Here is a 26,806-nt window from a genome sequence, read left to right as displayed (position 1 = left end):
GAGCTGGTCCAACTGATCAAATATTTGATTGGTTTGATCTTTTGTCTCAGTCACGAAAACTTTGCTTGAAACCCTATGCATTATAGGTCGGTGGTGTGTCGGACGTTCAGGGTTGGTTCATCATAGGACTGTGTAAGTAATATTCTTCTATACAAACAAACTCACTGACGAGAACGAGCTTTCTAGTATTATATATATATAATTCTAACCGTTGTGACCTATTTTATGTATAATTTAAATTAAGTGAAACAAGTATCTTTTATAAGTAAAAATGTAGCACTATAAGTTTGTGCAATGTATAAGACTCGAGCTGTAATGCTTTAGTTCGTTTATTCGTTGAAAAACACAGAAGAACACGACACGTAGTCCTGCACCATGACCGTGGAATATATTTATTTTATGAAAAATTTCTAGAAATGCATACAAAAGCAAGTCTAGCCAGCTGAAGCTAGTTCTATTCCACAACATCACTGAAATCAGCATAGGGATTTTTTGGTTATTTTTAGAGTCAAGAAGGATATTGTGTAATTTAAGATTTCAGTGACTATATGTTAGTCTACACGACACGCAGCAGTCACAGGACCGTCTCCGTGGTCTAGTAGTCGAGCATCCGCCTAGAGAGCGGAAGGCCCGGGGTTCAATCCCCGACCGCGTCATACCAAAAGACGTTAAAAGATGGTACTTGTTGTTACCCTGTCTTGTGCTCGGCATTAAGGGGCTAAAACAAGGACTGGTCGGCTCGGAGTCAGTATACTGTGTCTGAGTGGGGTATTCATGTTAAACTGTGGCATGATATCTCAGTGAATCGGCATCAGTCCGGACTAGTACAAGCAGCCACACAGGACGCATGTACATGCACGTCACTATATTAGTTCAATAATCTTGGACGCGACGTTAAACCCCATTTCACCTCACCTCACCACATATACGAAACGTAGAACATGAAACAGCTGCATGAGGAATATCTTGTTATCACAGTGTCCTTGGCACACTTAGTAACACATGTCCTACATGATGTAGATCTTATAATAGCTGCATTGGAAATATCCGGTTTTAGCAGTAACAAATTAGGGGTAACAAATCAGGGGTATTGCAATACATGCGCCGACCCAGTATACTGTGTCTGAGTGGCGTATTCATGTTAAACTGCGGCATGGTATCTCAGTGAGCTAGCACTATAAATCGGCATTAGTCCGGGCTAGTATAAGCAGCCACACCAACACACGCACACACACACACACACACACACACACACACACACACACACAAACACACACACACACACACACGTGCATGCACGTCGCTATATAAGTGCAATAATCTTGGACGCGACGTTAAACCCCATATCACCTCACCCCACCGCAGCAGTCACACATCTTTTTCAAACCTCATGAGTCAGTTTGTTTTAGCCTAGGTGTCAATCATTTTGTGAAACAGGGTTAGTGCTGTACGTGAATGCACTGAAGCGCTTATCCATGGCGGTGTTTGAACGACTTTGGACGCAAACACACTACACCGGAAAGTGAAGAATGCTGGACTTGTACCCTGATCTACACATTACAGAGGACCAAATTATCAAAATCAGTATACCGATGCCTATATAAGGCATTCAGGTCAGTTACTCGTGTTTCCAATGCGGTCAGCCACCACTTAGGGTCAGTTTCCCATCGGTCATTTGACCTAGAAGTTTCTTTTATAAATAGGTCACAACGGTTAAAATTATATATATAATTCTACTGAGAGGACTTTACTGTGCCTCTTCTATTTATACCTATGGCCATATCACTGGATTGTCTTGTCCAGACTCGATTATTTACAGACCGCCGTCATATAGCTGGAATATTGCTGAGTGCGGCGTTAAACAAACAAACAAACAAACAAACATACACAAACCACTGGACCGTGTGTGTCCAAGCTAGGCTGACCAGAAGAGAGCAGCTAATGTCCACGTTTCACGCATGTCATTAATTGTAACGGCTGTACATGTACACTGACAGTAGTCAACAAGAACTTTCAACTCACGGCTGATGATGTTATGACAAAAGATGGAGTGAGTGAGTGAGTGTAATGCTGCTTTGAAAAGTACAGGTATTTGAGTTCTATGGTGATGACAAAACATACATAGTCATGCCGAATCAAGGATTCGAACCAACTGCCTTATTTCATCAATACACTCAATATTTTCAAGCTTTTCTATAGAATTTTGCACTCGAGTGATACCTAAACATTTAACATGCGATTCAGACATACAAAATATGAATCCTACAATAAAACGTATTTTGAAATATATCATTCTCACTTTTAATTGTTCTTGTGGTATGACGACTACATAATAAACCATAAATACATATTGGGTACCATACAGCAGTTTGTGCATAATTTTATGTCTTGTACTGTCTTATACGAGAGTAAAACTTAAGAAAAAATGTGAGTTTGTATTAATGTTTTTTTTGCTGCAGAATGTACTGCCCTTTTATTCGCTATATCCGACTAGTCATGTTGTCCTTCTATTCGTTATAGCCGACTATTCATGCTGTCCTTCTATTCGCTATATCCGACTATTCATATTGTCCTTCTATTCGCTATATCCGACTAATCATACTGTCCTCCTATTCGCTATATCCAACTATTCATATTATCCTTCTATTCGTTATAGCCGACTATTCATGCTGTCCTTCTATTCGCTATATCCGACTATTAATGCTGTCCTCCTATTCGCTATTTCCGACTATTCATATTGTCCTTCTATTCGCTATATCTAACTATTCATACTGTCCTCCTATTCGTTATAGCCGACTATTCATGCTGTCCTTCTATTCGCTACAGCCGACTATACATGCTGTCCTCCTATTCGCTATTTCCGACTATTCATATTGTCCTATTCGTTATAGCCGACTATTCATGCTTTGCTTTTTCTATTCGCTACATCCGACTGTTCATGTTGTCCTTCTATTTGCTATATCCGACTATTCATACTGTCCTTCTATTCGCTATATCCGACTTTTCATATTGTCTTTCTATTCGCTGTAGCCAACTATTGTCCTCATATTTGTTATACCCTACTGTATTCGCTATATCCGGCTATTCACGTTGTCCTATTCATTGTATTCTCATGAATTCGCAATATCTTGTCCTTCCATTCATTGTATCCTGCTACAGTCGCTACATCCGACTATGCACGCTGTCCTATTTGCTGTATTCTCCTATTCATGGTGTCCTTCTATTCCTTACATCCTACTATGTTCGCTATATCCGACTAATCGTTTTATCAGACTGGTATTCCATGCTTACCGGTATCGTGTTTAAGGTGGATGTTTGAGTTGATAGTCCATAGTCAAACTGTACCCTAAGAAGGGAAATAAGCCTTACAAGGGAAAATAAGGTATCCATTTAACATCATGAAAACAGATAAAGCATCAAAACGCAAGACTTTAATGGGAACACACCTTGGGCTATGGGCCCCGATACATAAAGCGACCTTTGGACTTTGGACTATGCCTATGTCAGATTATTGAGAGTTATGAAAGCATAGCGCCAAGTTCACTTTGTGGAACGGCGGCCTACTTCCCTATAGTAATAAGACCAAACCTTTCAAAAGACTGCAAGGTTGGGAGGAAAATGCATTGACGGAAATTAGAGATAGCAAATATTTTGTATAGAAAGGAAATCACGTGGTCTATTTTCCTGTAAACAGCGACCAGCGTTAGAGCAATGTTCGACAAGGTCAGCTGAACACCCCCGGGTTGTTGCTAGGATACCTCAAGCAATTTACCTTACTGTGAGCTCTTAATTTTAATATATAGCAATCGACAAGACCGTATGGTATTGATACTCGCGTCTCTGTCCTAATTAAAAAAGTTGAGGTGAAATGGGGTTTAACGTTGAGTTCAAGATTATTGCATTGACATAGCGACCAGCTATGTGTGTGTGTATGTGTGTGTGTGTGTATGTGCGTGCGTGCGTGCGTGCGTGTGTGTGTGTGTGTGTGCATATGTTTATGTGTGTGCTGAGGCTCAAGTGTGCGTGATGAGTGTGTGTGGCATGTGTGTGTCTATAAACGATGTGTGTGTGTTGTGTGCGTTTAGCTATGTTTGCGGTGTATGTGTTGAGTATGCATGAAATATAGCATATGTTGTGCTTGTGGTGTATATTTGTATGTGATTAAGGTTCGCATGATTTGTATGACTCGTGCAGTGGTGAATGTGTATTAGTGTGTGATGTTTGTATGCATCAGTGTAGTGTGAGGGGTGTGCGGTATATCTTACCTTTGTGTGTGTGTGTGTGTGTATGTGTGAGTGACTGTGTGTGATACGTATGTGCATAGGTGGTATGTGTGCATGTATGTTAGGTGGTTGTGTATGCGTGTACGTGCGTATGCGTATGTGTTTGTATTTACGCATCAACGTTCATATAAGAGAACAAAAGTGAACATTATGGACCACGACGCATCGCTTGTACTAGTCCGGACTAATGTCGGTTTTATCGTCCTAGCCCAGTGATATACCATGAACAGTTTAACATGAATACCCACTCATACACAGTATACTGACTATACGACCGACCAGTCCTTGTTTTATCTTCGTAATGCCGAGCGCCAAATAAGGTGAAAAAGATTATCTACGAACGGGTTTTATTAATGACACGGAGGGTACTGGTCGAACCACCGACCTTCCGCTCTCCAGACAGACGCTCTCCCATCTTGAATGTCTTGTTTGTGTACAGTGATGACACCTTGTATTTGCGACACAGATGAAGGTGACCTAGCTTTCCGATACACCCTTCTTCAGGAAAGGAGAGAGTTACCGAACATTTTGATCTCGCATACTCAAAGACAGTCCTCGTCCAGAAAATTATTTTTCTCAAGTAAGCGAGGATAGTGAGTGAGTGGGTATGGTTTTATGCGGCTTTAAGCAATATTCCAGCAATATCACGACGGGGGACACCAGAAATTGGCGTCACACATTGTACCCATGTCGGGAATGGAACCCGGGTCTTCGGCGTGACGAGCGAACGCTTTACCCACTAGGCTACCCGACCGCCCGTTAGCGAGGATAATCCCATTTGGACCATACCCCTGTGTTTCATCCTCTGGAGCAGATATACTGAACAACAAAAGTTCCTGTGACATTGAATAAGATTTAATGCAAAGTTACGGGTTTTTTACCAAATCTGAAACAATTTCGGTTTGCAACAGATAAAAGACTCCTGTGTGTGTTCAAATGGTTTAATTTGCCATACTGACTTCAGAAAATGCATGATTTAATAAAAAAAATATAAAAAAAAACATGAACATGCCAAAATGTCAATTTACAAATAAACAGCGTGTGTGTCCACCTCTGCTTGCGATGCAAGCAACACATCTTCGTCTCATGGAATGGACTAGGCGTCGCACAAAGTCCTGTAGGATATCTGTCCATATCTGCTGGAGAATGTTTAGAAGTTCCTGGAGTGTCTGTGGAACACGTGGTTGACGTCGAAGGCGCCGATCCATCTCATCCCACATGTGCTCGATTTGTGAGAGACCAGGGGAACGAGCCGGCCAGGGGATGACATTCACGTTGTTTTGTTTAAGAGACTCCTGAACAAGTCGAGCAGTCATGTTGAAAGGTTATGCCTGGGCCATGACGACGCAAAAACGGTAGAACAATAGGGCCGATGATCTCGTCGCGGTAGCGCTGTCCATTGAGATTTCCCTCTACCACTATCAAACGGGTCCTCTGTCTTGCAGTAATCCCACCCCATAACGCTGCCGCACCCGAACCGATCTTCTTCCATGACACAATGATTGATGTAACGTTCACCTCGACGTCGGTACACTCGAATCCGTCCATCGCTGTGGCTGAGGTGAAAACGAGACACGTCAGTGAATAGAACTTGACCCTACTGCATGGCCGTCCAGCGTAGACACTGTCTGCACCACTGTAGACGTGCTTGATGGTGGTTTCCTGTCAAAATGGGACGTCTGGCGGGTCTTCTGGCGACAATCCCTGCACATCTGAGGCGACGCACGGTTTGTGAAGGTATTCGTCGAAGGCCAGGGATGCTTCTTGCAGTCACTGTTGCTGGCTGGAATCGATTTCGTAGGTATGGTGTTCGAATCCAGTTGTCTTGTCGATTATTGGTTACTCGTGGATGGTCTCTGACTGCATTCGTTTGTTGCCAACGTTGCCATAAACACCAAATGGCATACCATTGGCATACCAATGGCTCGCATACACTCATTTTCGGACAGGCGTGGCATTTCGTAATATTGAATAATTGCGTTATTTTGTTGTGGTTTTTCTGACTGGTTGTTGTCAGCACGATGCCAAACAATGCATATGGAATCCCGTTAACGCACATGTTTTATACCCATTCTTGGGGAGTGAAATGCATGGGGCGTGCATAAAAGTCAATTATTGAATGGAATGCATGCTTTTCTGTAGCAGTTGCGATTTTGTGATTTGATTCCATACATGTACTACAATATTGAAAACCAAACTTTACTTGTTTGAAAAATACACTAAAATATTGGTGTCACAGGAACTTTTGTTGTTGAGTATATATTAGTCCTAGCAATTTTGACATCTTTCACATTTTCTCCAGCGATGTGAATCGTCAATATCCATAGCAAAATGACGTCTTGAGAATTGAGTTTGGCTGATTGCCATGGCAACAACAGCACGCCCTGCTTCTCAGGAAAATTCATGTAGCTACAACCAACAATATCTGGGTACCTTAGGTCAGAGCCCGTCGCCGACCAAGGAACCAGGCACGATATAGTCCTGCACCATGACCGTGGAATATATTTATTTTATGAAAAAATAATAATCTAGAAATGCATACAAAAGCAAGTCTAGCCAGCTCAAGCTAGCTCTATTCTGAAATCAGCATAGGGAATTTTTTTATTTTTAGAGTCAAGAAGGATATTGTGTAATATAAGATTTCAGAGACTAAATGTAAGTCTAGGCACGATAGCCTCACTCACACCCCCCCCCCCCCCCCCCCCCCCCCCCCCAAACCATCCCACCCCCACGACCACCACACCCACCCTTAAATGCAAAAGGAATACTGTTTGGGCATTTTCGCTTTATCAGCAGTCTCCGTGCGGTGCATATTGTCCTCAGAGTCCTACTTGAACTAAGATTTATATTTAGATTGACATATATATCAAATGCTTCTTGAGAAGCTTGTGGATCACATGACATCTTGACATTGACTCATGCTTGCACTTTGTGCCTTCACTAAATATTTTTATGGTTGGTTAAAAATAGGTACTACTAGTATGTCATGCACTGGCCAGGATGTATGTTTGATTACGTCATTTCCTTTAATTGATATGCTCACATGACTAAGAACAAAGGGCAGATGTGTTCACGGCTATGTATGATTAATAATTCTGACTCATATTCAAATTGTTTACCGCGTACTACAAAAAAATTGCCTTAATGCATCTTCTATCGGTGCGCCTGTGCCCAGCCACCCATATTATTCAGATGCATGTGTGTACCCGGCTCAATATTTGTTACTGCGACACCCAACGACTAGGACGGAATCCTCCCTCTCTCTCTCTCTCTCTCTCTCTCTCTCTCTCTCTCTCTCTCTCTCTCTCTCTCTCTCTCTCAATTAGACTGGAATTTCACATGTAATACATGACCGAGCGTGTTCATATAATCCTAGAGCTACATATGCTATTGATTTGATTTGGGAAAAATATATTTCAACATTGAAATATTGGCATCCGCGAACGAGATGGCATCCAGAGTACTGCACTATGGCATCCGGAATACAACTTAACAGGGTTAGGCTTCCGGCGTACCAAAACGGGATGGCACCCCCATAGACCGTGCAAGAAACATCTAGCTTTACAACTGCTATGGCAAACAAACAAACATGTTTTAAATCTTTGAAAGCAGGGCAGGGAAATATTATATCTAAAACATACATATATATGCTAACGTAGTAATTAAAAAAAGCCTCGTTAATAGGGGTTATGTTAGAATATGAGCGTTATGTTTGCCAGCAACAAACTAGCAGCAGATGTTGAAGCCCACCCCTGTTGCCACCAGGTGGAATACGAGCAGTGTGTAACTGCACGCGAAGTCAGTTCACTAGACTTGCACAGGTCTATTAGGCAAATATTATTAGTTAAAATCATATTTTCTAGATTATATAGATATTAAGAACAAGTTGTCCCTATAAGAGACTGGTATACTGACCGCTTATCTAGACTTGCCTGTTATAAGGATAGAATTACTGTACACCCATGTACTTATTCAGTACAGCCTTGGAGCAAGGCTATCAGTTCACCCGTGTCGCCTAGTACACACTTATCTGGCGTGTTCTCTTAAACCCGCCTTGTCGCAGGTGTCTTGTCTGTTGCGAAATATGATTACATATTAACATATCTAAAACGGCATCTTCTCTTAGAAAGAGATCAATTCAATGAAAGCATTTTTAACATCATATTTTCAAGAAGATTTGTCGGATAGAATTTTTTTGTGGCAACAGTCTAACACTATGTCAGGTTAAACATATTTCTGTAAAGCCCACGAACCTCTTGAAGATTCAAGTGATAAGCCGAGAACCAACCATACTGATCAATATTGATTACTGACACTATTGATCTATCGATAACTGGATTGTGGATTGTCTTCGTTTAGCTCGATACGGTTTTCACAGCAATATTCAAATAATAAATTAAAGTGTTTTTAAGACCTCGTTTGGGGCGGTTTTTTCCACAGAAAGCTGACAGGCGTTGATATAACTGAAATGCATTTCTAAACGGCGGTAAACGGCCAAACTCACTCTCACTCTCTCATTAGAACCTCTAACATTCCTGCACTCTAAAGGACAAAATGTCATGGCGATGCACTGCACACCCGAGTTTGCCATCAACACCGTCCGCCCCGTGGCTCCACTGCTGTCGCAATGGAGTCGTCTCATTCTCCAACATGGCTGTACAGAGCTGCGATTTAGAGGCAGACGCGAGTCGCAAAAACGAAGATATATATCGATTGACGCTCTAGGTAGGTCATGAGCTGACGTGAGTTGTACATTGAGCGATTGTATACATTATTACATTCCTCACAGTCAGACAATCGATATACGGGGGGTGGGGTGGGGGGGGGGGGGGGATATTTTTGGTATCACGAAACCTCGTTTGTCCGGACTGCACCGCAATCAGGGATCATGCTTTGAATAACAAATATCCGGATTAACGAGTATGGTGTATGGTGTGTTGTTCTCAGTATACATGTTCACGTCTCCAACAAGATCGCCCAGAAAGTGAGTTTCCGGAGCAGGGCCGTTTCACAGATGCTATAATTGTATCTCCTTGTCATCCACTATTTATTCTAACGCAACGCCCTTGTAAACTCTAGATCTAAATATATTGCATCAGTTATTATGAATGGCTAGCTTGTATACATACAGTAAACTCTGTTCACTGAAAAAATGTCATAATTTATTTCAATTGTACATCGTACCGTTAAATCTAAATGTAAAACGTAGCCGCCATTGTGATCATGTTAATTGTTGTTTTGTAATTGTTAAAAACAACTGCCCATGTACCACCGTCGGTGGCGATTTGAGAATTAAGAAATTGAAAACTTGATAACCGCATTGAACCAAACCTCTACAATGGGTCGGGATGGGCGAGAATCCTGTTTGAGAAAGAAACTCTACACCGACCGATGTTGGGTTTCAAATTCAATTTGGATTACTTTTAAAAAAATACTATTGCCGTGTTTCACACTCGAACCGGGTAAACTCTAATCGTCCTTTCCCATGGTTAATACACTGCCGTTATGAAAACACGCTCTTAGAATTTCTGAACCGCGGGAAGGGACGATGACGCGGAAGCGTATGATCATGTGACTATCGCAGGCGCAGATTAGTGGAACAGTTTATTTTCATTGAAGGGGTGTCTGGTTCTCCGACATTATGTCGGTGTGAGAACAAAGTCGCATTACGATGATGAAAATCACATTATTTGATTAAAGATCTGCACAAACAGGAAGAATTATATCCTAAAGTTCCCCGACGAGATGTTTTACTGCTGTTACGACATTTGTTGATAAATATTCCGACTTTTCCTCCACTTCGATGCGATCGGCCACAGAAGCCTTGTATAAAAGGACCATTGAATCGCCTGTCTGCGTTACCACAGACGCCGCGTCACACTGGGAGAAATATAACAGATCTCAAAGCTACTACGTTCTTTCATTCCATCACAAGGTAAGATTCATTTAAACTCAAACACAATATATATTAGGTGATATATTCAATTCATCTCCTACTGCATATTTAAAATACACATCGTTTTCTCGCATTTCGGCCATGCCGGTATGGTCGGCGTTTGAGCAGACGATCGATTGCTCGCCTCTGCAGTTCTCACAGGTTTAGGCCCGCGAGAACTGGACTGAACCAGATCCTCTTGCTTTCATTGTGTCAAAGTTCTTTGTTAATTGTTTTAATTATAATCATAAAAGATAGAATCGTATTTTTTCAAATTGTACAAATTATGACGATATTTATGTATGCTGAAAGGCTGACCAGGACACGTGGAATAAAAGAAATATTTGTCATTATTGGAGATATATATATTTATATTAAAAAGACATTCACGTCATGTCATGAGTCAATGAAACGTAAAATGAAAACCATTGGCTTCGTTCCTTGGTACCACTAGGATATGTACTGGGGTCTCGTTGCAATCTCATCGAAGGTCTTGTCTTATGTTATTGTTAACGATGTCCATGCCTTTGTGGATCTTGTACACAGACAGTATAACAAAATGGCTCCTATATACAACTATATGTCAAAATATCACTATGTCCAACCATATCCACAAATCATAATGTCTAGTTTGAGATCGTTTGGTTTACTAACTCTCTGAAGACGGTCATGAACTGATTGACATCATATATATGTTATATATTTGATTTGAAACAGCTATATGATTGAAACTTGACGAATGTATGCTTCCTTGGTGCGCTACATAACATCATTTTTCAAAACAGCTAGGTTATGATATAAATCTTGAAAAGACGTCCTATATTTCGCCGGTGTCAGCCACCTTGTTTACAAAAAGTTGGAGACGCTTGTCTGCAATTAATACAACTAAAACGGCTGTCTAAACCTAAACGTTAAATGATATGATGAGCATAATTGTAGAGAACCACAAGGGAAATATGCTGGTTAGGTTACTAACTGTCATAGACAAGGGTGTTTTTCTTGCTCATATGACCTCAAGGACAATGGAAGCAATGCTGGGAAGTCGCCATGTTGAATCGCTTCAGTGAAAACCCCCATCCAGTGAAAGTCTTCCGTGAACGTTTCACAAGCATATTAAATCTCGTGATAGAAACGGGAAATGATTCCTTGATGTGTGCTTGTCAATTTAAAATATCACTGACAAGCAATGTGCTTCTTCTCAAAATAGACTACAACAGACCCGTAGGAGCAGGGGCTTTTAACACCTTTGTTTCACAAGGAGAATCCTGCTCAACCAGCCACCTCCAGTTCTACATGCATACAGTGCTTTATTTTTCATAACATTTTATATACATTTGTTTAGAGTAAATAATGTGCTTTTTAGTTAATGTCCTTTGACTTGCCGCTCGTGAAGATTCTGAATCAGTACCATTGCTTCCCCCACGTTCCCTCTCAGAAACGCTCCTTCGGGTCGTCTGTACTAGGACCCACGTGATTGAAAGTAGAATAGTGTCTTAAATATCGAAAGCGCCTTGCTTTGCTTGTACTGTTCCAGGACTGCGGATTCTCTCCATTAAATTAAAATATTCAGCCAAGCAGTTAACAAATAGACATGTCCAGTTAATATAAACAAATTAAAACACGCCTACTTGTTCGAATACGTCTGATGCTCTCTATTTCTGATTTCATTATTTTTCGTTGAAGTATATCCAAGAATACGAAAATATTGAACAGGTTCATTAAGTAAACATCTTGCTACATATGCACATAAAATGTCGATAACCCTTGGAGCGGAATACTGGCAAGACGTTACGTAAACACCACCATGCTAAACCAATGCATCGATAAACTAAGCCGGTCAAAGATCGTCAAGGGTACATGTATAGTAGCTTAACTCTTTTTCATCCAGACGAGGAGGCGAGCATGGCAGTTTCAGAAATCGTTTCTGTTTAAGCTTTAAACTGTATGTAACAGGGTCGATAGAGTCATTACAGAACCTGGCTTCGTCTTAAGCTTAACATAGATATTACATGTTAGCTTCTTAACCTTTTGGCTGGCTGGTCAAGTACCTATTATATATTAGTAAATGTTACGACCTTGCATAATGAGATCAATAGATTTTTGCAGTCTTGCAATAATATTAAGCTTGCTTGATGGGTCAAGCGGGAAATCTCTTTGGCCACGAGTCATGGCCAAGAAGTTCGGAGTGTCAAAATAGTGATCAATCCTTTATGAATTGATCACTGAAAATCAGTGATGACACAGGTGCTCGCGAAAAGGGTAAGCATTACCTGCACTAGCAGTAACATCATAGACTTCAAAAGAGTAAGGATATGTCCATGTATAGGTCATATATAGCATGGGTTAGCACACGCATCATGGGGATAAGAGAGGTGTCATATTTAGTTTCTTCTGAACGTCTTCCATACAGCTTCTGAAACCTTTGAGTACCATGACCCGCAAGACTTGCGAGTTGTCCACCAAGAACCCTGAAACCAAACCTTTGACCTCAGAAACTACCTTATGTATAAATATTCTGGATATTAGGTTTTGTTTTCCTTTCCAAGTTGATGTCTTGTCACGATATGCCTGAAATATTGACAATATGACGTGAAATTGTATCCGACTCACCCCATGTATATGTACGCTTCAAATAGGATGGATTTGGGCTATGCCAATCAATTATATGAAAACTAAAACGTAGCTAAACGGTATTTAACCATACAGCAGTATATACCAGTTGGACAAAGGCTATAGCCCCTGGATTAACACACAGTCTATGGCATATTATTGTTACACAAGACGTTACTCACTTCTATGTTATTTATTTTCTAATGCTGATTTGTGGAATACAGCCAGCTGAGTTTTTATCAACTTAAATGCAGATAATCCACAGTCAATGTGCAGGACTACACAGCAACTGACGCGAACATGTATTGACTGTCGCCATGAGAGCGCACGGGACACCCTCTCAAGCAGCTGCCTGTTCAAAGAGCGAGCGATTCTAAAGGGAAAAGCCCTTAGACAAAGCCGACGTCTCCGTACATATATAGTCATGATTTGCAAGCAGTAGAGCGGTGAGGTGAGGTGAAATAGGCTTTGTCGCGTCCAAGATCACGGCACTTATATAGCGATAATTATGCATGTGTGTCTGCTTGTACTGGTCTGACAAATGCCGGTGTGCTGGCCTTCTGAGATACCATGCCGCAGTTTAACACGGGTACCAGTCCTAGTTTTAACCCCTTAATGTCGAGGGTAAGAACAAGTACCATCTTCTTGTTAATGTCTTTTGATATGCACGAGCGAGGATCGAACCACCGACCTTCCGCTTTCCGTGCTGACGCTGTATCCATTAGTCCACAGAGAAGGTCACTCTTTGGTTGATCAGTAGTCACTGGATTGACGGGAACCGACACGACTATATATTTACAGACCGCCATCGTGTAGCTGAAATATTGTTGCGTGTGGCGTCAAACAATAAACTAACCAAACCAAATTAAACATGTAAACTGTAGTCTATACATCATGACTTGACGACGAAACAGGCATTTAAAGTCGCCACTGTAGGATAGGTCTAATTGTAGTTTAAGCACGTGTAACCGTTTCAGAAAATAGTCCACTGGATTAAAGTTGCAGGTGCACGTCACTTCATGTGTTATTAACGGAATAAACGAGGTTGGTTTCATTTTCAATGTTTCTTGTGAATTGACGTTAAAGAAACAAACGTTTCAAAATGACAAATCTTAGGGATAATATTAGTTGTCATAAACTCTGATACAGTTTATTGCCTGCCGTGACAACTGATGCGTCACCTCGGGGGTATTGTCATGACAACGTGGTGTTGTTTTGTAGAATTTGACATTGATGGGTGAGGTGTCGACAGAAAAACATGTACAACCCTATACTAACATCTAGTCTCCGAAATGAACATATCGTACAGATAAAAAAAGTTGTTAAATTATCTTAATAAAAATATAATAAAAAGGAGCTCAGAGACTCTCTTCATTTTCAGATACTGCAGAAATCTAGACTTGCCAAACATTATAGACTTGCATGGGCTGTATTTGATCTGTTTGTATCAGGGTCTGTAAGACAGACTAGTACAACCCTATAATATTATTTTGCTTAAAGCGCCCCCTGTTATACACGCATTGCTTTAGCGTTCATGTCAACACACAAACAAGAATTGTTTTTCTTTCTGTATTCGTTGGGATCTCCGCTTCATTCCCCACCTATTATGACAAGTACATATTTCCAAGGGGTTATGGCAATATTTATATATTGATGACTGATGAGTAATTGTTCTTTAGGAAATGAAACATAACTTTTGACGAAACAAAAAGTGACGAACATATGCTCACTTTGTGGACGCCCAACCTAAGTGTCAACTAAAACAATGGGATTATTACATAATATCTAATACATTATATATTATAATAACCTGCCCTCGGTATATTTGCACAGTAATGACCTTCAAACATGGTGCCTAGTTATATCGGACGGCGATCATTGTCCTGTAAACAACGGTGTGATGTAAGCTAGTCTTGACCTGTCAGTGAATATTCTTCAAAATATCCTGAGCTTAAATCGATGTTGGTTCGTTGGTTTGTTGTTTAACGCCGCACTCAGCAATATTGCAGCTATCTGACGGCAGTCTGTAAAACATCGAGTCCAGACAATCCAGTGATTGATATCATGAGCATCGATCCACGCAATTGGGAGCGATGACATTCATCACCCAAGTCAGCGAACCTGACTACCCGATCCCGTTAGTCGCCTCTCACGACAAGCGTAGTCGCCTTTAAATCGATGTATTAATGTTACCATCGTTACTGATAACGATTCTGGGGTAAAGGATGGCGTTTTAGATGTTGTGATGCAAGGTGCTGATTTGGCAATATTTATGCCATGAAACTATAAATTAACCACGAAGCGATACAATCCCCCGTATATGTATTCTCAGATCGTGTATCCTTGGTGATGAACCTTTTCTATTTGAACATGGATCGGAACAAAACACACATGTGGCACCAATGTTTCATATCTTGTGATACCATGCCGTTCAAATGCCGACCACAAGCAGCTATACCACTGTACCACATATACATACAACATGTGAAGAGCCACCACGTTAGAATTAGTCTTCAGCCCCCATGTTTGCCAATCAAATGGAGGATCGGGTGGTCAGGCTCGGTGACTTCGTCGATGCATGTCATCGTTTCCCAGTTGCGGGGGTCGATGCTTATGATGTCAATCACTGGAATGTCTGGTCCAGACTCGTTTATTTACTGACCGTCGTCATATAGCTGGAATATTGCTTAGTGCGACGTTAAACAACAAACAAACATGGACTTACAATCATTCCTCCGTGGGACGTTCCCCAAACACATTTATTTCCATTTGATGCTGTGTTTGCCATACGCTGCAAAATTGCTGATGCTGTGAAATTGCAATTTTCTAATTCATGTGTCTGGCTGGGGCTCGCATCAGAAACCTTTAGCCTACACTGTGACTTGAGGAGTCGCATTTCGATCATTCCACCATACACGCGCTGTTTGAAGTCCTGCTCCAGACTAATTCCACCACGGCTGCTAATGGCGTTCAGGCTTTGAGTGATTATTGCCAGTACTTTGTTGACTTGCGCAGTAATCCCGCGCAAAGACTTCTGTTCTCATCAGATCTCTCCTGGCTCGAACGGTATATGTTCGTCTTCACTTTCTGGTAATCACGGATCATGCTGTACGCTGTAGTCGTCACCTTCACCGTTGTCGTAACTGAGGCTCGACTTGGTCCCGTCTATTAATGAAATCCTTCATTACAGTTGATGACCACTATTTATCGTTGGTCGACAAAACCTGAATATGCCTTTTTGGGGAAAATACAAAATGAGGCGAAGTGCGGTAAAATGGAGTTTAACATTACGTTCAAGAATATTACACGTGTAGGCAATGACGACAATACGACATGTATGCATGACAAGTTTGTTCAATTATTTCGTTCTTTACCGCAGAGATCTAATTGAATCCTGAAATTTGACGCAACTTCTATGGGATCACTGTTACATTGACACATTCCTCGTCTCGTGTAGGGCAATACAGTAATCTGGTTATGTTAATGTCAGCAACAATACCCGCACTGTGTGCTGCGGACTAGATGCGTATTGATTTCGGCAGCTGTTAACCAGCAGCTGTTTCCATGACATCAACTCGAGCTATTATCACCGAATCAATATCACCGTCATATAGCGCGCATAATTGCTTTGTCATATGTTCTCCGGTATTGGACCAGTTGTAGGGACCTGGCATGTCGACTTTGCTCTTCTCTGGTATCTATTTTCAATTATATTATAAAGGCTGATGTCTATTAAATGTCATTACCTCATGCTGCATAAATAACACATGTATACCTAGGCGTCACTGGGTTCAGTCGTGCAGTGTGCAAATAAGTTTCTTTCTGTTTCCTTATTTCACAATAACATATATTGCATCATAATATATCTAGAACTGAACATGTAAAAGTGGGACCATTTCGCTCACTGCTTTGATTCGCATATGTAAATGGCGACTTTTTATAGCCAATATTTCATGTTACATAAACCAGATCGGACAGTTGCCACGCTATTCAGTATAGCAGTTTCCTTGATTCGCAAATGACATGCATTGCATCATATTATTTCTAGAACTGACTATGTAAATATATGGGCCCTTTTCACTCAATATTTTTACGAAAAATATTTAATAGGTTATTGTTACTTAATTCATGCGTGAATATTAACCTCCAGTTGTTGATCGTTTACTTGCGACGTGCATTTCATGTCTGAACGATAGAAGTGCAGTGTGAGTTAGAGGTTGACGGCGACACGAACAAAGAAACAGTGTGGTGCAGGGCACGGCGGATCTGTTTCGACCGAGGGAAGCCATTTACTGTGTTCTGATTGGATGGTTATTTATATCAGCCTCCGCGTGACCACTAGCTTTATGTTTATACTGACTGGATGTAGGTCAGGTCGCAGCGCAGTTGATTCTGAGGTCAACGGTCGGGGAAGGTGTTGGGTGGAGAGTCACGCGACTGGCGCGGTGTAAGCTAAATGAAAATTGGGTTCAACGTCTCCTTCAAGACTATTGCACTTTTATAACCACGTATGTGTGAGTGAGTAATGCCTGTTATATCAGACTCCGAGCCGCGACCAGTCCTTGTTTCATTCCCCCTGTTTCAAACCTGATTTGCTTCTACACTGTGTATCTCTGGTAAATACCCAGGCAGGGTAACAAAAATACCATCTTTTAACATCTTTTGGTATGACACGTCCAGGGATCGAAACAACGACCTTCCGCTCTCCGGGTGGACACTCTATCAATTAGCCCACGGAGGCAGTCCAACTACGGTGAAGATATTAAACGCGACATTGATAGGTCCGACAAAATCACATAATGTATTGGGTTCGAAATAAACAATTACTTGCAAATAATATTTACATTATGTATTGCGACAACAGATGTATTAAACTATAGGTACCGAATTATCACCTTTTAATCTGTTTTTATCAACTTTCTTTCTTCCGGATTATGTACAAGTCAAGGCATATTAAATTGAAACTACCATTTTGTCATATAATGGACATGAAGGTATAAAATGGTAAGTTAACCTTCTACGCTTTATGATTGCTATCTAAATAGTTGGTTGGTTGGTTGGTTTGTTGTTTAACGCCGCTCTCAACAATATTCCAATAATCGAGTATGGGCCAGACAATCCAGTGATCGACATCATGAGCATCGATCCACGCAATTGGGATGGATGACATGTATAAACCAAGTCAGCGAGCCTGACCACCCGAATACGCAATTGGGATCGATGACATCAACTAAGTCAGCGAGCCTGACCACCCGACCCCGTTAGTCGCCTTTTACGACTAGCATAGTCACTTTTTACAGCAAGCTTGGTATACGTCTATTGCGTATATGGAGTTAAACACTTGGCCAAATCAATATCAACTTTAGTAGAGTTAATTATAACGGGAAATAGTGTGAGGATAACAACAAAGTTAGTCATATATCATGTCCATTCAACAGATTCAAAGATTGTGTCCTTTGTTTCAGACTTTACAGCATGGTTGCTGAACAGCCTTGTGAAGTTCACAGTCAGTCTTCACATCTTGGAATCGGTCTCCTTGACAACGGCAAATTACTCGGAGATCCACCTCCTGATGCGGGAAATATAAGTCAACCCGTGCTCGAAACTTGCATGGACGTGAACAACTACCCCATTACAGCTATTCCCTTTGATCAACTGGCCATGTACTCTTCCCACCAAGAAGTTCCCATCTCCACCACTGACAATGACTATCCAATTGTGTCTATAGCTTGCGTAACAGGACAGAACAACATAAGCGAAGAAGGTGATAATTCTGTGTTCAGTGGAGACATAATTTGTGAATATAATTCAGGGAACACTTTCTCAGCACCCACTAGTGAACTTCGGTCAGACTCTGTGTCGTCATGCAGCGATACCTACAGTAATAGCGACTATACGGACTCGTTGTGTAGCACGGACAGCACCAAATTCCTGCTGCCACCAAAGTATGAGGTGAACGAAACCAGTGAACACATATCCCCAAGCCATGAGCAGTCGACGTCAGATCAAACAATGTCATTGTTAGGCGTAACAGAGATTTTGGAAAGCGAAGCTGTGATAGATATGCCTGAATGTTTCGAGAACAAAAATTACACAAACACTGTATCGTCTCAAACCTCCAGTAACCAGCCACTGCTAGACAGAACTGAGAGCATGTGGAGCTTCGCAAAAGAAGTGGATGCACCAATCATTGGACGTATTGAACATCCCGGTTACTTCTCCTCTCAGCGAGACCTTTCCAGTACCAGTAATCTTAGCTTCGCGTGTCAAAAGGCTCTTCAGTACCTCCAGGACGAGCGAGTGGCGAGTTCCCTCCTTCTGCCAGGAAGTTACAAGGACGTGTCAAAGTTGCCTCCAAGTGGTAAGAAGGATCTTGATGACGTCGTCGACCACAACATCGTACCCAGCGGTCGCCACACGCGCAATCTCCTCGCTCTTAGTGTGTGCAACACTATGGTGTTTATTGCTTGCGGTTCCCTGAGGAACCTACAGAGCAGCATCAACCATGAAGGCGGCGTTGGAATCACGTCTCTCGCTGTCAACTGCTTAGGATTCATGCTTGGAAGCATTTTCAGCCCGTTCATTGTGCAGAACTTTGATCCGTACAAATCCCTCCTGGCGTCTCTCTTCCCCCACGTCTTGTATATTGCTGCTAACTTCTACCCAGTCATGTGGCTGATGTGCCCTGTCTCATTCTTGCAAGGAATCAGCACCGCCATCATGTGGAACGCGATGAGCACGTACGTTACATTCCTGGCAAAGGGCTACTCGGAGAAAAGGAAAGAGGATTATGAGGGTGTTCTCAATCGATTCTTCGGCATATTTTGTTTGTTGTTCCAAGTATACATGGTCTTCGGCAACCTCATCGCATCTCTTGTCCTCACATATGCAAACCCAGCTGATGTTTCCAATGTGACAACATCAAACGAAAGTGTTCTCACTCCTACACTGAACCTATCAGAGTACATGTACTCTATATCCAGTGACCCTTTGCTGAACTCCACAACACTCAGTGATATCAACACCCCCAACGTCTCAATATGCGGAGCCAACTACTGCCACCACTACACCATCAGCAACTCCGGAACTACAGTCAGCGACTTCGCCAAATACCTGCTTTTCGGTATCTACCTGGGATGCATGGTTTTAGCCCTCCTCATCGTGCTCTTCCTTCTGGAGCCCCTCAACAGTCGCCTCTTTTCCTCCGTCATGACATGCGGCATGATTAAAACACAGATGGTCTCCCTTGGAAAGTTCATCGTGAACCGGAAGTTTATGCTCCTCTGTCCACTCCTGCTCTTCGGCGCCATGGAACAAGGATTCGCTACTGCTGAGATTACAAAGGTACGTATTTACAAAATTAAATACCATTCGCAGTTTCATTACTATTTATTTATTAATGCCAGGCGAAAATGGTTGCAGCGTGATTCATTGGAGAGTTTTGTTCAATAACCAGCTGTAATAGACATTGTTTCACAAAGCCAAGGAGGACGTGTCTCAGACTCCCCCCCCAAAAAAAAATAACCTCAATTTATGAGTAATATAGGCCCCAATTTTCTTATTCCTGACCCACGAAATTATCACCTGGTCCCCTGATCTATCTCAAGCAGTGGGCACTATAACCCTTGTCATATTCCTGTCACAAGCGCCGTTGTATTTAATGATATCGTCGCTTAGCAACCGACCAAATATTCTCCGAGAAATGAATTTAAAAAATAATTATAATTCAAACTGTTGAAATAAAGAAATTGTTTGCCACAAGAAATACGTTGTTGCAAGATGTTTTTATTTGCCCAAAAGATATTCTGTAGCTTTAATCAAATAGTTATCTGGTCTCCATACCAAGTTATCGTCTTCCCCCATCTCGATACAAAATCATCATTTGCTTCCTAACTACCCAAATATCAAATTGTCGGTCCCTTATCTTCTATTCCTTAAAACAAGAGAGTTCTTGTCGAGCTCACGGATGGACAATATTATTAACGATATTAATTATTATTATTTCAGGCCTTCGTGACGTGTCCCATCGGCGTCCACATGGTCGGCTACATGATGATCTGCATGGGCGTGTCGGCGAGTATCAGCGCCTACCTCAGCGGATGGTTGTGCAGATACGTCGGAAGAATTGTGCTGATCGCAATAGGTGTGTTTCTTATACTGATGCTGCCTTTCTAACTTGTCATTGTATCATGTAAAAAGTAGAGTTTTAAAATAAATGCTGTACCTTTTATCTAAATATCATTCTCAATACGTAACAGTAATTAGTATGTAGATTTAACTGTTGGCTTACAGTAATCATTTTAATGAGAATGATATAGTTTATGCTAAATAGACCAATGCTACTAATTATGGCCATCTTTATACTCAGACGCATATATGTAGGGATGACAATAATTATTTGCATGGGTCTGTATAGTGTGTCAGTGTTAATGTAGATTAAACATATCTTAATTATAAGCTTTTATTCCCGTCTGTTGATGCTAGAGAGGGGGAATACTGTAGGGAACAATTGAAACCTGTCCAGATTTCGACCATGTGTAACAAAACGGACAGGCTTCAAATTCCGTTACCCAAAATAATGGATGATTATGTTATTAATTGAACCCTAACAAACATCTAAGTAGTATCACTATCTTGTCTTGAGCACCAATCAGGATTAACTGTTGAATCTATTTTTTCTAGTAAAAAAAGGCATATATAAATCGACGAACCAAGGATGTCATCTACACATAACCAAGACAATGAAATGTTGCAGCAACTATCCCGTCGGTGGAAATTCGATAGTAAACCCTTTGTTGGTTAAATTGTTCCTCCCTCTCTGCATCACAGTTATAACAGCCTTGCTGAACCTTGTCGGTGATGATTCTTAATGGCCGCCAACATGGCCGAACATCACCAGATTGAGTCCACTTGCTTGGGCTGGCGGACTCGCGATCTATATTTCCTTTTTCTGAACATCCATTTGCCTCATTCCTTTTCAGTACCATGAGTTTTAACTTTGGTTATACATCACAAGTGGCAGACCAAAGACGCCACCATAGTAAGAATGCAGTCTCCCAAGACTTCGACTTGCCAGCTAGGCAAATAGTCAGTTCCATCCAGCATTGTTGATCTGATATGACGTTATAGAAAGCTACCCATACGATGACATTGCTGACCAAAGACCATAGACGTCTTTCTGAGGGGATGACATTCCGATGTAACGGTGTTGGTGATTGGTAAGTAATGGGCATGTGCAGACATGCCCAGGAGAAGAGACGGTAAGGCACCAGGTAGTCACGTGCTTGCTTTTGAAGTGTGTTCTGACAAGTCACCCTGATCGCACATCCCAATGTTTCTGTGGATTTGGGCGAAGAGGCATTTCATTGTGTTAGTTTGTATAGGCTGGTCATTCCCCAATTTCTGGGAATGTAGATACATCCATTTTGGCGAGTATCAAAATTCAAGCAATGGAGGAATAACAAGTTCTGCTTTTCTACCCGAAATCAGTCTCGGCACGAGCATGGGCGTATCCTTCCACTGTACTTCCCGCATCGAACCCTCACGCCTCTGCTAGGCAACAGAAGATTCTACTAAATTACTTTCTTGTCCTGGTCTAACTTATTTTTTAAATTCCAAATGTCCCAATCAAAAAACATTTTTTATGTAGCTTATTCCGGAAATTTGATATAGAAATGTTTCAAAGTCCTTGATAGATAAATCTGGAAATGGAAGACTAAGTCGTGTTGGTTAGTTTGGGAACTGAATCTTCTGCCGCCTAGTTCGATGCGTTGCGTGTGGTACGTCCCCGTCACTTCATACGATCCGCCTTAAATACTATAGTCCATTTCAGCAACTTGTAGATATTCTCTGAAGCAGTGTGTACCTGCGCCGTAATATGTATTCCTCTCTCCATCTGGATTAAAGTAACGAGTACTATATTTAAAATTGTATACTATTTTCCATTTTCGGCTTTCAAAACTGTATATTCATTTATTGATATAACAAGCATTTAAGTAATCAATTAAAATATAAAATCTACATATACAATCTACAACTTCTTGAAATTGACTATACCAACAGGCGCGATCATGGTCAGAACAATATGTATTTTTACATACTTAATGATTCTTGCAAACTGGAAACCTAAAGTTATACTTGTTGATGAAGTAATATATTACGACAATATCCATCAACTTGGATGTAATTGGCATTGAAGCTAGGCATGCATTTACAGTGTATTTCGAATGGAAGAATACAAGGACAACTAATTAAACATTAAAGCTATCGATGATGATGCCCGTGATGATGTGAGGTAAGTATTTAAATAATTGATAAATGAAGTAAACACACTCATTTAGTGATACATTTCATCCCAACTTAACTTCATTTTGGCCATCTAACCCTTATCTCTTTAGGATTTTCAGTCTGCAAGAATGTGTATTTTTCCATCATCATGAGATGTGTCATGCAAGAACGAGAAACTCTTTAGAATCATTTATAATTGTTTCCTGGCAACAAAGCATCCGAATTTTGAAATTCAATGGCATTATACATTTCATGAATATTTGGTGCAAAAGATGTCCAGTTAAAAAATCCGGACTTTCGATACTATTTCAATAAATTAAATCTACCTGGTGTAAATGTTATATCTGAAAGTTATCCAAACGTTCAAACATTAAGTCTTTTGCGCCAAATAAATGCATATTTCAGGGAAAGGAAACACAGTCTTGGTATCTTTCTTTCGATCAAATTAATTATTTTCGGGCATGTTGTCCTAGTTTTGGCTCACCTAAAGATTTTTAAACTTCAACTTGTAATAACACATATCAGAACGTTCACTCTCTCTCTATTGGCAAGTCTGTCTTAAACCAAAACTGTGTTTGTGATGTCACATGACTGTCATGTGACCAAGGTAAGCGAAGCTGATGCCGCAATGTGCACGTGCAAATGGACTCTCTTCAATGTTTTGTGAAGAAGGGTACGCAAACGCAAAAGAGCATTGCAAACGTTTTGAATATCTTTGTTTTGTACATATTAGGATCAGACTCACATTTGATGAGATTCTAATTAAATGCAAATAGAGACAATTCAAATAAGGGAATGTTTTAGTTGTCTAGTTATGAGATGCACAAAAATATGTGATTGGTTTCCATCAAAATTAATTCAAATCGACATTTTGGGTACAAAATCTCTTTTTATGAAACCGTTTTGATTAAAATTGTGTTAATCGAAAATTCGAAAATTTGTTTTCGGTTCCATCCCTAAATAACACTTTTATTTAGTAAACCCAAGGAAACCAAAAGCAAAACCGTGCACTTTATCGAAAACGGAAGTCGCGTGGAAGTATATTTGTAACACGAATATGATAAAGAGTGATTGTTATATGCTCCTTTTTCTCAAAGCAAGAGTAGTATGTATTAAGTCGCCCATGCTCTTTAAACTCGTTTTTGATTGGCTTTTGCCGCTCCTCGAAAGAAAAGCGGGATAACTCCATTGCACATAGGTTCCGTGGTTGCATACCACTAGTAAGATTAGCATAGTCTGACAGTGGGTATTTTGCCTGCGAAAATCTCCCGCCTCTTTCCCCATGTCTACATTGGAATAAGGGATGTGTGAGGGGTTGGCTGCAGTTTTGAACCGTGTCATTCAATCATAAATCTTCGCTTTTCAGCCGTTGTGTGTAACCTTGGTCTTCTGACGTTCATGTCACTATGGTCGCCAACACCCGACTCTCTCATCATACTGTTTGTCCTGTTTGGCTTCTGGGGCTTCGCAGACGGCATCTGGTTGGCTCAGAGCCAGAGTAAGTTCTATAATTGTATAATATCAATTATTGACCATTCTTGGGGACAATATGTTTTATGGACCCAAGAAACTCATGACTTTGTCATTTTCATTACACCACCTACTTTTTCAGATATATGCATAATAGTTCAATACATATGTATGTCCAGTGAAGACAGGTCACGGTGGCCTACTTTCATTATGTAGCATATACTAAATTTTCGTTGTTTTCTTGAATTCCACCTGGGGACATCAATTTTCGTATGACAACTGATATTGAAGATCATTGGTTGAGTGTCTAGGTATTTAAACAGGAAGTGAATTTATCTTTTCTCAATGTGGCTACAGACATAGGTCTCTTTTAAAATTGTCTTCCATTGGGCATATGTTGTCCTGAACCGGAAGTGATGTCATTAAACCGAAAGTGCGTATTTTATGGTAACTTGAGGCCCAATGCAAAGTTGTACTGCTTTTGACAGCATTAGTTTTCAAATATGACTATAGATAAATATATGGCGAGATCATGAGATGAACTGTCACCTTATTTTGTAAAGTCAAAATGGTTCGTGATACAGGTTTCTGGTGGGAAACGGGGCATTCGTGGAAAATGCTGGTAATAGGCATGCTTCTGTTTTTGCATGTAATGAGGACTTTTCTAGTTGTTAAAAAATCAAACTATACTTACTTACTCACTCACACATTCGCATCAACAATCTCACATATTGTTTCCATTTAGGTCTGATGGGCGTGTTGTTTTCTGACGAATTCGAGAACGCCTTCACCGGCCTAAGAATCATGCAGGGCATGGGATCCACCCTTGCCTTCGCCTACGCTCAAAGTTTCTGTATGGCCAGCAAGATTTACATCATGGGAAGCGTCTGCATTGTCGGCATGGCGTGCTACATCCTGTCCGAGCACCTGCTCAAGAAAGAGCAGCGACAAGCAAAAGCTGTGATCTTTGTCTCCGAGGTTGTGTAATCGTTGTTATTATACCACCTGTGTAAACAGTCGTAACTACTCGTGTCATTCCGAGTCAACCGAATCGTTACGGAAAGGGGCGAATGGTGACGAGTGGTGTGTATAAAAATGACGTTCCAAAACGAATCAGATAATGGACGAATTGTTACGGAAATGGCAAGATGTGACTTATGATGTGTATAAACATGAGGTTGACGTACGCGAAGGGATCAAATGTGCCAAAGTAGAGCGAATATATGTTAATGAATGGTTCGTTAAAGGAAGGATGACTGATCGTTGATACGGCTATGTGTGTAAATGAATATTAATGTAAATTGTTGCTGAATTTCCATGAGGTAGCATACGTGACCGGTGTGTCCAACAGATCTGTATATATACATTTACAGTATATGTGAATCTCAGCGCATCTTCGTCATCATATATTTTATCGTGCTATACCGCGGAAATCGTATTTACAGACAAACATTGGCTATCGGCCAAACAGGGTACAACTATTAGTTGTTACTAAATTTATTCGTTGATATGTTACCAACGGATATGGGGAACAATTGTTTTGTTTCTATTATTTGATCAACTCATGACGCTAACATGACAGTTAGTGTAGTGCTACTTCTTGCTGACAAACCCACAATATTCATTGTTAACATTCTGTTCGTATTTTCACTATGAGCAAAATCATATGCTAGCTGTTAAAGAAGAATATCATTGGTTTATTTGTTATTATATTATCCTATGGTTGAATAAAGATAATTCGTCAGTTACTGCTAATGTTAAACATTAATCCTTGTATCTTTTTATGATTTATTCTGTCAAAATATATTTCCTAGAATATTGGCCAATGTGTTTCGGTCTGAATTATAATTGGTATGCTGCTAGTACAACCTTTTGGAAAACCTTTTATGTTTTTGTCTATATAATTTCTATTTCTATTTTCGAAAGTTTCTGCTGAAGTAAATCGTGGGTAATTTCTTATTAAGTTTACAAATAGATAACTCCATCTAGAGAAGTTATCATTTTGTGCTACCATGTGCACAAGTTGTGTTGCTAATATTTAGCTTCTGTCCATGTACATAGAATGTGGCTATTCATATTAAGCTAAACAGTGCCAAAATGTGGATATGTTTCACACCCCCTCATTCAAATACCTCATAATCATCATCATCCCAACCCTCGGAAACGAGTCATTGTTGCTTGTGTACAGCTGAACCCGTTCATAAATAAATATTTATATCTA

At 40.7% G+C, this 26,806-nt stretch overlaps 1 protein-coding gene across 4 annotated transcripts; it reads left to right on the top strand.

The window, feature by feature from the left end:
• Nucleotides 1–26,806, top strand: LOC124137569 (protein unc-93 homolog A-like). Of its 4 annotated transcripts, none has more exons than XM_046503922.2 (5): nt 1–132; nt 18,294–20,172; nt 20,836–20,971; nt 24,482–24,613; nt 25,331–26,806. In XM_046503922.2, exons 2-5 carry the CDS (start codon nt 18,304–18,306, stop codon nt 25,570–25,572), a joined length of 2,379 nt encoding a protein of 792 aa, XP_046359878.2. In that variant the 5' UTR covers nt 1–132; nt 18,294–18,303; the 3' UTR covers nt 25,573–26,806. The 4 variants fall into 4 exon arrangements, 3 of the variants coding, with proteins under 3 accessions (XP_046359878.2, XP_046359879.2, XP_046359876.2); XR_006861541.2 differs by lacking the exons at nt 1–132; nt 25,331–26,806 and adding exons at nt 9,918–10,218; nt 21,810–22,046; XM_046503920.2 differs by lacking the exon at nt 1–132 and adding an exon at nt 9,923–10,218.

Source organism: Haliotis rufescens, unplaced genomic scaffold (assembly GCF_023055435.1).
Source record: "Haliotis rufescens isolate VD_foot unplaced genomic scaffold, xgHalRufe1.0.p SCAF_19, whole genome shotgun sequence".
Taxonomy (NCBI): domain Eukaryota; kingdom Metazoa; phylum Mollusca; class Gastropoda; order Lepetellida; family Haliotidae; genus Haliotis; species Haliotis rufescens.
This window is presented reverse-complemented; position numbering and strand designations above follow the sequence as displayed.